Source organism: Myotis davidii, unplaced genomic scaffold, assembly GCF_000327345.1.
Source record: "Myotis davidii unplaced genomic scaffold, ASM32734v1 scaffold509, whole genome shotgun sequence".
Classification (NCBI taxonomy): domain Eukaryota; kingdom Metazoa; phylum Chordata; class Mammalia; order Chiroptera; family Vespertilionidae; genus Myotis; species Myotis davidii.
This window is the reverse complement of record NW_006382996.1, coordinates 854,974-867,081: the sequence shown is the minus strand read 5'-3', so window position 1 is coordinate 867,081 and position 12,108 is coordinate 854,974. Positions and strand designations below refer to the sequence as shown.

General features: G+C 50.4%; 1 protein-coding gene across 1 annotated transcript in view; it reads left to right on the top strand.

Moving 5' to 3' along the window:
- The window catches only part of TIMELESS (timeless circadian clock), a 31,308-nt gene that overhangs the window by 18,422 nt on the left and 778 nt on the right, over positions 1-12,108 (top strand). Inside the window, exons 7-28 of the mRNA XM_006777876.2 lie at positions 488-643; positions 889-1,022; positions 1,228-1,315; positions 1,582-1,758; positions 2,117-2,334; positions 2,566-2,669; positions 2,813-2,982; positions 5,021-5,143; positions 5,241-5,392; positions 7,509-7,606; positions 7,688-7,814; positions 7,910-8,111; positions 8,366-8,511; positions 9,118-9,203; positions 9,290-9,407; positions 9,496-9,578; positions 9,799-9,941; positions 10,123-10,303; positions 10,389-10,457; positions 10,571-10,689; positions 11,410-11,635; positions 11,990-12,094. Coding sequence (XP_006777939.1) covers positions 488-643; positions 889-1,022; positions 1,228-1,315; positions 1,582-1,758; positions 2,117-2,334; positions 2,566-2,669; positions 2,813-2,982; positions 5,021-5,143; positions 5,241-5,392; positions 7,509-7,606; positions 7,688-7,814; positions 7,910-8,111; positions 8,366-8,511; positions 9,118-9,203; positions 9,290-9,407; positions 9,496-9,578; positions 9,799-9,941; positions 10,123-10,303; positions 10,389-10,457; positions 10,571-10,689; positions 11,410-11,635; positions 11,990-12,094 — 3,025 coding nt within the window. The remainder of the gene's footprint in view (positions 1-487; positions 644-888; positions 1,023-1,227; positions 1,316-1,581; positions 1,759-2,116; positions 2,335-2,565; positions 2,670-2,812; positions 2,983-5,020; positions 5,144-5,240; positions 5,393-7,508; positions 7,607-7,687; positions 7,815-7,909; positions 8,112-8,365; positions 8,512-9,117; positions 9,204-9,289; positions 9,408-9,495; positions 9,579-9,798; positions 9,942-10,122; positions 10,304-10,388; positions 10,458-10,570; positions 10,690-11,409; positions 11,636-11,989; positions 12,095-12,108) is intronic.

Sequence of the window (12,108 nt, the reverse complement as noted above, 5' to 3'; positions counted from 1 at the left end):
CCAGGAGCCCTTGTGAGGTGGCAGCCATATCACCACTCCTGCAGCCCTACCCACTTCGCCCCTTCACTCCTCTGCTCTTCCTTATCTTTTTCCATCTGACTCTCAATGTTTAAAAATATCATCTCCTTTCCTTTCTATCCCCTTCTAATAAAAACTAACTTAGACTTCTCACGAATTAAAATAGCCAGTCATGCCCAGCCAGTGTGACTCACCAGCTGAGCACCAACCTATGAACCAGGAAGTCATGGTTGGATTCCTGGTTGGGGGCACATGCCTGGTCTTGGTTGTGGGCACATCCCCAGTAGGGGGCGCGCAGGAGGCAGCTAATGGATGTTTCTCTCGCATCGATATTTCTAACTATCTCTCTCCCTTCCTCTGTAAAAAATCAATAAAATATATTTTTAAAAAAAGAATGAGTTAGAGAACCTCAAGGCAGGGCCATGGAACCAACTGGCCTCCCTCTCTCTCCTCACCCCTCACTGCTCAGAGGATCGATGACGACGCCAGCGTCCATGACCAACTGCTCTGGGCAATTCATCTCAGTGGCCTGGACGACCTGCTCCTCTTCCTGGCCAGCTCGCCCACTGAGCAGCAGTGGAGCCTACACGTGCTAGAGATCATCTCCCTTATGTTTCGTGACCAGGTGAGACCCTGGCCTGTTGCCCCAGTCCCTTTGCCCATGTACTCTTCTGCGACGCGGCCAGAATTGTTCTTGTAATAATGCCTGAACTCTCCGGGGGAAGGTGGTGACACATAGAATAGCCATGTCTTGAGTATGGGGTTCCATCCACAATCCTATTGTGTTCATTCTTTCTGCCACCAGTAGGCGTGGACTCAGAATAAGGAATGGCCATCCCTCTGACTCTTTCCTCCTTGTTCCAAACGTAGAACCCTGAGCAGCTGGCAGGAGTAGGACAGGGACGCTTAGCCCAGGAGCGGAGCACCGATGTGGCGGAGCTGGAGGTGTTGCGCCAGCGAGAGATGGCAGAAAAGAAGACTCGAGCCCTTCAGCGCGGCAACAGGTGGGTGTTGGGAGCTGCTCTAGCCGTGTGCCCGTTCCTTCCCTGGAGTGCTGAGGGCCTGAGCCAACTTCTCAGACCGTGGAGGCCAGATACCATGTTGTAGTAACAACACGCCCTGATGTGCTGATGAAAGTGAAATGGGGATAAAACTTCCAGAGAATTGAGGAATCACCCTGCATGTTTTTGGATTTTGTTTTCACTGCAGGCATTCTCGATTTGGGGGCTCCTACATTGTCCAGGGGTTGAAATCCATTGGCGAGAGGGACCTCATCTTTCACAAAGGTCTCCACAATGTGCGTATGCTCCCATCTGGGGTGGGGCTCCATGCTGTGGAGTTGGGGAGCCTACGGAGGGTCAGCGTCTCTGGAGGTAAAGACCCTCTGTTAGGAGAACCAGAGCCTCTGGCTTTATTGTCTCCACCTCTGTCTTCACTTCGGCCCAGAAGAGAGTACTCTCTAAGAGTTTCTTTTGAGAAAACTGCAGAACCAGGGATGTGGGAAGATCTGCAAGCAGAGGGTGGCGGTTAGGAATGATTCTAATCCCCAGCCCATACCCCTAGCTCCGAAACTACAGTTCCGACTTGGGAAAGCAGCCTCGAAGGGTGCCTAAACGTCGCCAGGCTGCCCGGGAGCTGTCCGTTCAGCGCCGCTCTGCCCTCAACGTGAGGCTCTTCCTCAGAGACTTCTGCTCGGAGTTCCTGGAGAACTGTTACAACCGGCTCATGGGCCTGGTGAAGGTGAGCGCCAGGAAGGATGGAGTGGAGAGGTCACGGGGTCGTGGTGGGCACGAAGGGCAACTGGGAGGAGCCTATGGGGAGCTGACCCTGGAGTGTGGACTGGGAGGTGGGAAGAGTATAGGGTGCTCTTCAGAGATGGTGAAAATGTCAGAAGAGGAGCAAGTTAAAAGTCTCTCAAGAAATCACTCCAGATGAAGGGGAAAGGAATGTGGAGATCCTAGGGAGGAGGAGAGAGGCTTGGAAATTGTGGATCCTGGAATAGTGTATGGTCGTGTCCAGGGTCCCTCCCATTATCACAGGACAGGAGGAAATGGGAAGCCCCGAGGTCATGGAATGGTCTTTTTCCCCTGGACGCTAGGATAACCTGCTTCGGGAGAAAGCTCAGCAGCACGACGAGACCTATTACATGTGGGCCTTGGCTTTCTTCATGGCCTTCAACCGGGCTGCCTCCTTCAAGCCAGGCCTGGTCTCCGAGACCCTCAGTGTCCAAACCTTCCACTTCATTGAGCAGAACCTCACCAACTACTATGAGATGATGCTGACTGACCGCAAGGAAGCTGCCTCCTGGGCACGCCGGTGAGTGGGGTGAGAATGGGAGTCAGCTGGACACATTGGCCAGGCCAGGAACCTGAACACCTGGACTCTGGGTGGTACTTTCTCTTGCGTTTTAGGATTAAGGTGGTCAGGCTGGGGGGCAAGGACTGGCTGGCCCATTCTGGTTTTGATGACATTATTGGGCGGGGGGGGGTGGTACTGTTACCATGAGCCTATGTCCTAAGTTGTCCTCCTGTCTCCCTCAACTCCCAGGATGCACCTGGCTCTGAAGGCCTATCAGGAGCTTCTGGCCACAGTGAATGAGATGGACGTGTCGCCAGAGGAGGCTGTGAGGGAGAGCAGCCGCATCATCAAAAGTGAGGCCCTGGCTTGGTCTCTGATCCTGGCCCTCCCCATTTCTTGACCAGCATTTTACTCTTCCTGGTCCCAGCTTCACCCATCTCCTTTTCCTAAACTTTCCAGTCCAGTCCTTCCAGTCTTTTTTCTACCCCGTTTCTAGACAACATTTTCTATGTTATGGAGTATCGAGAGCTGTTCCTGGCACTCTTTCGAAAGTTCGACGAGCGATGCCAGCCCCGCTCTTTCCTTATCGACCTGGTGGAAACCACCCATCTCTTCCTCAAGATGTTGGAGCGGTTTTGTCGGAGCCGAGGGAACCTGGTGGTGCAGGTACTGGGCAGTCCCCGGTGTGGAAAGAGATGGGAGGGAAAAGGGGAGGACAGGCCTTCTTTCTCCTCCTCACATTTCCTGTAGCTTCAGCTGACCTGTTAGAACCACTCTGAACTAAGAGGGCCAGAGATTTGTTGAAGAGACTTGATAGTGGAGTCTACTGTCGTTTCCTTTTTCATTCGATCAATCCCTGATGGACCGTAAATGTCTTAATTCATTCATGGAACATTTCTGGAACACTTACTAGGTGCTAATAAGCACAGAAACCCTAGGGATTCATAATATTAGAGTTTAGTGATTGTGCTGCGATATTTTCTGGTTGTACTTCTGAAGCACTGTTGTGAGATGGAAAGAGCCTTACATTGAGTCAGAAGGCCTGGGATCTCTTCCTGTATTAGTTACCGTTAGAATAACTCCAGCTGCTCGTGTCAGTCTCCGTAGTCCTAAAGTTGGTTGTAAGATTACCCATGAGCCTGAAGTGACATGTAAGTGAAAAGTCTGGCACAAGAAGAAAACCTCAAGAAATTTGTATCCCATAGACGTTCAGGGTCTCTGCTTTGTAAAAGTTTTCCTGTAATTCTATCTGCTAAAGCTTCAAGTTCAGTCAGAACTGGACTTGAAAGGGGCAGTAATATCAATGAGACGTTCCTAGAAGATGTTTTAAAACTCAGGATTCTATTGTATTATCAGCAGTAATCAGTGATGTCCTTTATCGGGTGTTTACTGTATGTCAGACGTTGTGCTAGTTTTCTTGTAATACTCACACCAGTACTAGGCCACACGCACGAAGTGGTTAAAAACTTGTTCAAAGTTAACTAGTCAATGGCCAAGTGTCAGTACTTAACTCCAGAGATGCTGGATTCCAAATCTCAAGCTCTTAACCTTTGCTGTGTTTGACTTTAAGTTCCTTGAACAGGGTCTGACCTTAAGGCCTCCATAGTTCATCCTATTTGCCACACAAGACTGGTTCACAGCCATGCCTTGGAGGGGCAGGACAGGGCATTGACTCTCGCTCCTGCTTTTCAGGAGAAAAAATTGCAGGCTGTTTTTACAAGGTGCTTTGCAATTTACAAAGCCTTTTCATGTAGAGTTTCTTATCCTCATAGCAAATCTGTTCTATAAACTTCTGCTTGACGTCACTGCTTTTAGGAAATCCTACCCCAATAAGTGAGTCAAGTGCAGTTCCTATGTTTTGCTATGGCATTTTCTGCTCAGCCACATTCTAGGTCCTGTCCCCACTGAAACCTGATTCACCTGTCTCCCCCACTGGACTGTAAGCTCCTTAAGGGCAAGGAAATGTGCTGTTCACTGTTGCTTCCCCATTGCCTTTGAGTAGCATATAGTGGTCACTCGTGAATGATTAATTCAGACATCTAATCTATATATATAAAAGCATAATATGCAAATTGACCAGATGGCGGAACAACCAGTCAGCTATGATGTGCACTGACCACCAGGGGGGCAGATGTTCAACACAGAAGCTGTCCCCTGCCCGCAGGCCCCAATCGCCTGATTGGGGCCTGTGGGCCAACCTCTCCGTCCCTCCCCTTGGCAGGCAGGCTCCGATGGCCCAATGGGGAATGGGGGTACGGTCGTGGGTGGTGGCGTGTCCACCAGGGCCCTGATCATCCCACCGGTCACCGCACATACAGAGGGTGACCGGTGGCGGTGGGGAGCAGGGCCGGCGAGCAGGTGGGAATGGCCAACCTCTTGGTTCCACCCCCCAGCCAGCAGGCTATGATCGCATGATGGGGAACTGGGAACCAGGGGTGGGTGGCAGCTGACTCGGGCAGTGCTGGCGCCCTGGTAGCTCTGCCAATTGCCCCACACACAGAGGGTGACTGCAGCAACAGCAGCAATGGTAGGGGGCAGGGCCAGCTGCCGGGGAAGATCGGCCCTGATCGCAGGCCAGGCCTACGGACACCACCCGTGCATGAATTTCGTGCGCTGGGCCTCTAGTTAATTAATAACAGAGAAGACATTGATGGGGAAAGGCTTCCTTAGCCCTCCTGCCATTCTAACACAGCTTTTTCCATAGAACAAACGAAAGAAGAGGAAGAAGAAAAAGAAGCCTGTTGCTTCTGGTAATGTTCCCCGCAGCCCAGGGGACCTGGAGGCCCTGTGGCCATCCCTGGCCGAGCAGCTGCAGTGCTGTGCCCAGGTAGGTGGTTGCAGAAGCCCTGTCTTTCTCAGGGTAGTGCTATGGGTTGGTTGCCTGGGTTTCCTTCTCTGTTCCCATAGCCTTAATCTCGCTCTAGGATCCTGAGCTCAGTTTGGACTCCATGGTTCCCTTTGATGCAGCCTCAGAGGTGCCAGTGGAGGAGCAGCGGGCAGAAGCCATGGTGCGGATCCAAGACTGTCTGCTGGCTAACCAGGCCCCACAGGCCCTGACTCTCCTTAGGTCTGCCCGGTAAGAACCCTGCCCACCCATCCTCCCGGTTCCAGCTCTTGGCTTTTGGGGGCAAAGGGAGACTTTTACTGTTATAGGTCCTCAGTCTTCAAAAGAGAGAAGTCTCATCTGAAGTACTGGGGCTCTGGACTGAGTACTAAGTCTTGGGGAGGATTTTTTTTTTTAATCTTAGAGGAAGGGAAGGGTGGGGGGAGAGAGAAAGAGAGAAACATGGATCGGTTACCTCCCAATTGAACCTGCAACCTGCGTATATGCCCTGACTGGGAATTGAAGCCGCCACCTTTTGGTGTATGGGATGATGCTCCAACCAACTGAACCACACCGGCCAGGACAGCCCTGGGGAGTTTTGATTGGTCTGTTGGGTGGTTTTGTTCAATAAAACAGAAACAGAAAGTACAGTTAATGGGGTGGGGGGAATAAAGGTAATCTATGAGGCAAAGATAGCTGTTTATTAGCATTTTAAAAAAATCTTTATTGTTGGGAGTATTATAGATGTTCCCCTTTTCCCCGCCCTCCACCCAGTTCCCACCCTGCCCCAGACCACTCTGTTGTCTGTGTCCATAGGTAATGCATATTTGCATGTAAGTTCTTTGGTTAACCTCTTCCCGCTCCTCCCTCCCCCTTCCCTCTGAGATTAACAGCCTGTTCCATGTTTTTATGCCTCTAATTCCTATTTTAATTCATCAGTTTATTTTGTTCATTAGATTCCTTGTGCTTTTATTTTGATTTTTAGATTCAATTGTTGATAGACATGTATTTATTGCCATTTTATTGTTCATATTTTTATCTTTTTTTCTTCTTACTACTACTTTTCTCTTGCTGTTTTTAAGATTCTCTCTTTGTCTTTAACCTTTGACATTTTAAATATGATGTGTGTTGGTATGGGCCACTTTGGGTTCCTTTTGTTTGGGACTCTCTGTGCTTCCTGGACTTGTAAGTCTATTTCTTTCACCAGGTAGGGGAAGTTTTCTGTCATTATTTCTTCAAATAGATTTTCAATACCTTGTTCTCTTCTCCTTCTGGCATCCCCATAATGCAAATGTTGGTACCCTTGAAGTTGTCACAAAGGCTCCTTTACACTATCTTCATATTTTTGGATGTGTTTTTTTGTTTGTTTGTTTTGTTTTTTGCTCTCCCGGCAGGGTATTTTTTGTTTCCTCATATTCCAAATCCATCATTAACATTTTGATGAGTTACCATCCAGAGTTTTTCCCTCTGTGTTAGATGTAGACATATCATCTACAACTTCTTTTTAAAAAATGAATTATTGCACATACTGATATATAGTATTTTTTTCATTCCTCAGTATATCATGAGCATCATTTCTCATCAGATACATTTCTGTAATTGTTATTGGCTTTAAAACACCATTATTGCCTTAGCTGGGTGGCTCGGTTGGAGTGTCATCTGTACATCACAAGGTTGCGGGTTCGATTCCTGGTCAGGGCACATACCTGAGTTTTGGGTTTGATCCCTGCTTGGGGTATGAATAGGAGGCAACCAGCCAATGTTTCTTTCTCTCTCCCTTCCTCTCTCTAAAATCAATTAAAAAAAACAACCCAAACATACTCTTGGGTGAGGATTTAAAAATGGATTTCAAACATCATTGTGTGAGTATGTACATCCATTTAACCATGTGTCAAACATTTAGATTGTTTACATTTGTTCTTTTTTGTTTTGTTAATCTTCACTGGAGGATATTTTTTCATGATTTTTAGAGAGAGTGGAAGGGAGGGAGAGAGACAGAGAGAGAAACATCGATATGAGAGAGACACATCAATTGGTTGCCTCCTGCACGTGCCCCAACCAGGGCAGGCCAGAGATCAAGCCTGCAATCAAGGTATGTGCCCTTGACCAGAATCGAATCTGGGACCTTTCAGTCCGCGAGTCAACCCTCTATCCACTGAACCAAACCAGCTAGGGCTGCATTTGTTCTTATGTGATTTTCATTGCACTGTGGCTTATGAGAAAAAATTTCCCTAGAGTCTTCGTTGCTTCTTTGAGATAATAGTTTGCATTCTTTTTCCAGCTGACAAATAAGTCTAAATTCCTTCTCCCACTTCAAATTATAACTCAGATTCCCTCTGATTAAAGCCTTTTTTTCGCTCTGTTCCAGAGAGGTCTGGCCAGAAGGAGATGTGTTTGGCTCTCAAGACATTTCCCCAGAGGAGGAGATCCAGCTGCTGAAACAAATCCTCTGTGCCCCGCTGCCCCGTGAGTCCCCATCCCTGCACATCGCCCTGCTTCTAGCTCTCTCTAGTACCAGAGACCCAGCAATCGTCACTCTTCCTGTAGGGCAGCGGGCGCCAGAGGAACGAGGGGAAGAGGAGGAAGAGGAAGAAGAGGAGGAGGAGGAGGAGGAAGAACTGCAAGTGGTCCAGGTGTCGGAGAAAGAATTTAATTTTCTGGACTACCTGAAACGGTGCGAGCCGAGAGGACTGCGTGGTCCCAGGAAGGAGAGCGTGGGGCTGTGAGCAGTGTCTTATGCCGACCTTCTCTCCTTCCCTCTCGGTGCAGCTTTGCCAGCTCCACTGTCATCCGCGCCTACGTGCTGCTGCTGCGGGGTTACAGGCAGAACAGCGCCCACACTAACCACTGCATCGTCAAGATGCTGCACCGTTTGGCCCACGACCTCAAAATGGAAGCCCTTCTTTTCCAGCTCTCACTCTTTTGCCTCTTCAATCGTCTGCTTAGTGACCCTGCCGCTGGGGCCTACAAAGTGAGGGGATACTAAGGAATGGCGGTCTGGAGGCTTAGGGGAGTCCTGGGGTGGCACTGAGTGGGATCGACGGCTGAGAGCTGAGAGAACGGTGAGGAAGTAGGCAGTCTGGTGGAGGGAGCTCGGTGCGGGGGCATAGAAGAGAGTCCGAGTGAGGAGGGGCAGCTGGGAACAGGTGCCGAGAAAATACTTAGAGGGCCTGACTGTGTCTGCATTGAGGTGAGAGGCCTCACAGCAGCCTCCCTCTCCCGCAGGAGCTAGTGACTTTTGCAAAATACGTCCTGGGCAAGTTCTTTGCCTTGGCTGCAGCCAACCAGAAAGCCTTTGTGGAGCTGCTGTTCTGGAAGAACACTTCCGTGGTTCGAGAGATGACCGAGGGCTATGGCTCCCTGGACGGCGGGTGAGCTCCAGGATGGGCCGTAGGGGTGGGTGACACAGTCACCGAGTGTCAAAGCTGGAAGGGCGTGCACATCAGTTAGTGCAACCTTTTTCCCTTGCGTAGCTGAGAAAACGGGCCCTGAAGGCGAAGTGCTTTACCACAGGTCGCCCAAGAGAAGAATGGGACTGGAGCCTCAGTCTCCTGCTACTCTAGTGTCCTCCTCCAGAGCTTCTTGGGGGAGCGGGAGGGGGTCAGTTGGGAGTGGAGTGGCCCCCAGGGAGAACCTGGAATGTGCTGGCGAATCATGAGGATTCATAGAAGTGTTTGGCCTCTTTTCCTTAGTGTCGCAGCTCCCCTCCTTGCACATTTCTTTCTTTTTCCCATAATGCTCTTGGTCCCTGCAGTGTCAGGTTCCATAGGCCCAACCCGGAAAATCTCTTAGTTTGACTGTTGGGTTAAGTGGGATGAAAGTGGGGGAAGGAAGCACATCGTAGGCCTCTGCTGGCTGGCTCCTCTGAGGTACCTGTGTTGTCCTTCTTGTTCCTTTTACAACTAACCAGAGAAGACCCTCGGTCTCCTCTTTTGGGCCCATAGCCTACAAGCTTCCCCTCTCCGTTCCCCGTTTAGATCTTCTGGTCGTAAGCCTCCCGCGTGGAGCCCAGAGGAGGAGGCCCAGCTTCAGGAACTGTACCTTGCCCATAAGGATGTGGAAGGTATGAGGCCTTGGGATCTGAAGAGTGTATGAGGAGGGCAGCCTGAGCTCCGGACCCCTCTTTACTGCCTCACTGCTCCACCTCAGGTCAGGATGTGGTGGACACCATACTGGCGCACCTGAGAACTGCTCCTCGGACGCGTAAGCAGGTCGTCCACCACCTGGTGCGACTGGGACTGGCTGACAGTGTCAAGGACTTTCAAAGGTAGGGCACATGTTCTGGAGGGAACTGAGATGGGGAATCCTCTGTTCGCTGCCTCGGCCGCCTCTCCCACCGACACCTTCCTCAACAGGAAAGGAACCCACATCGTACTGTGGACAGAAGATCAGGAGCTGGAGCTGCAGCGGCTTTTTGAGGAGTTCCAGGCCTCAGATGGTAAGTGAGGTAGAAGTTCAGGGAACCTCTGAGAGGAGAGCCGCGCTGTCCATGTCTCCCCCCCTGCCTCCTGTTCCCCAGTAAGGCTTGTCCCATCCCTTCTGCCCACTCACTATACTTGTGGTATCATCTCTGAGTGAATCAAGCCAGCCTCTTTCCTCCGATTGCCTTTATTTCTCTTCCCTCTGCTGCTCTTGTGTTCACACTTCCTTCTTTATAGATGTCCTGGGTCATATCATGAAGAATATCACAGCCAAACGCTCACGGGCCCGAATAGTGGATAAGCTGCTGGCTCTGGGGCTGGTGGCTGAGCGGCGGGAGCTATACAAGAAACGCCGGAAGAAGTCGGCACCTTCGGGCTCGGTAATAATCTACCCCTGGCTCTGCTGGCGTGGGACCACCCTCCCTGAGTGCTCCATAGAGGTAGCCCCCCCCCAGGATCTTCCCGCTTCGGGCTGTTCTGACTAGGTCCACCCCGAACCAAAGGACTCCACTCAGTTCCTCACCTTGTCTCCTTTCATTTCCCACCCCCGTTGAATTTCAGCCTAATGGAGCGGAGTCCCCGAAAGATTTTTGCCAGGAAGATCTGGAAGAAGAGGAAAACCTGTCAGAGGAAGATAGTGAAGAGAATGAGGAGAAAGAGGAGTGCTCAGAAGCAGAACAAACCCTCCCGGGGAGCTCAGTCCTGTCCACTGGAAACCTTGGGCAAAGCCTGCGTCAGGAAGGTGAGGGCTTGGGCTGGGCGAGGAGTCTCGAGTGGAGGGGGGTTTCTGCACATGGGCCAAGGTCAAGTTTCCCTCTTTCCCGTAGGCTTTTCTGCTCCTCTCCTGTGGCTCCAGAACTGCCTGGTTCAAGCAGCAAACGACCGGGAAGAGGATGGTGAGTGGGTAAATGATGGTTTCAGCGGGACTGGGGCTTTGGAGCGGCTGGCCTGGGAGAGAGGACCAGGTCTTTCTTCACATCTTTACCGTATGACTGTGGACCCCTTCTAGGCTGCTCCCAGGCAGTTCCGTTGGTGCCGCTGACGGAAGAAAATGAAGAAGCAATGGAAAACGAGCAGTTTCAGCAGCTGTTGCGCAAGCTAGGGGTTCGGCCTCCTGCCTCTGAGCAGGTAAATGCACCAGTCACAGTGGCAGCCAAGTTGTGTTGGTGCTATTTCAAAATATACCTCCTCATTTTGCTGACCGAGACTCTGCAGCAGCTGTTCTGCTAGTCTTCCTCTCCAGTTTCTTCTTCCACTAAAGTCCATATTCCACGCTGCCCCCTTAGTTATCTTTTTAAGGTATAGATTTGGTCAATTTTTATAGCTTCACGGCACCCACATACCTACCTTACTCCATAGTCATCGTGGACTACTTCATACTCCAAACACTTGATCATGCCAGCCCCTCTCCTGGAAGCTCCAACACACCCAACCTTGGAGAGTCAGTTCAGTCCTCACCTCCCCAGAGAAGCAATGTCTCTCACTTTCTATCCCTGATGCAAAAGTAATCACTTTGGCCACTGAAATTTGTTCATTTCCTTGATACAGCCCCAATCCTGTGGTGTTAGACTACAGTGATTTTTTTTCCCTCCCATTAGATTGTAAGTTCCTTGAGGGAGGGATCATATCTGATTCACCTTTTTAGACCCCCCCAGGATACATGTATTCAATTAACAACTATATTACTGACAACTTGTTAATGTAGCAGACAGCATGCTAGATGTTGGGCATATATTGGGTGAATAAGCAGTACGTTCATAACCGTTGTGGATCTTCACCAGTGCAGGTTCATAGTTACTCAGTGAATAATATTAAAGTCTCTTATTTTCAACTTCTTTGTCCTTGTAGGAAACCTTCTGGCGAATTCCAGCCAAGCTGAGTCCCACCCAGCTCCGGAGGGTAGCAGCTTCTTTGAGTCACGCAGAGGAAGAGGGAACACTTCGGCCAGGGCTAGACCCGAAAGTCCCTGGAGAGCAAGCCCCCGAGGAGGAGCACCAGAAGGAAGACCGAGCACAAGCCCTGAGGGCCCTCCTGTTAGCCCGGAAAAGGAAAGCCGGCCTGGTGTCCCTAGCGGGTAATAGCAGGGCCACCTATTGAGGACTCACTGTGCGGCCGCCATGTTGATCTAGGCAGTGGTTCTCAACCTTCCTGATGCCACGACCCTTTAATACAGTTCCTCATGTTGTGGTGACCCCCCAATTTCATTGTTACAAATTGAACATAATTCAAGCATAGCGATTAATCACAAAAACAATATGTAATTATATATGTGTTTTCCAATGGTCTTAGGCGACCCCTGTGAAAGGGTCGTTCAACCCCCAAAGGGGTCATGACCCACAGGCTGAGAACCGCTGCTCTAGAAGCTGGTAGAGTATTCTGATAGTATGGGGCCCATTCCCTCATCTTACGCTTCTTATGGTCATTTCAGAGGCAGAGATCGCTGGTGTCAAAGAGCAGCCGGAAGTGGCACCCAAGAAGCGACAACTGCTGGACAGCGATGAGGAACGGGAGGAAGATGAGGGCGGGAGCAAAGGTGGGGAGACTGAG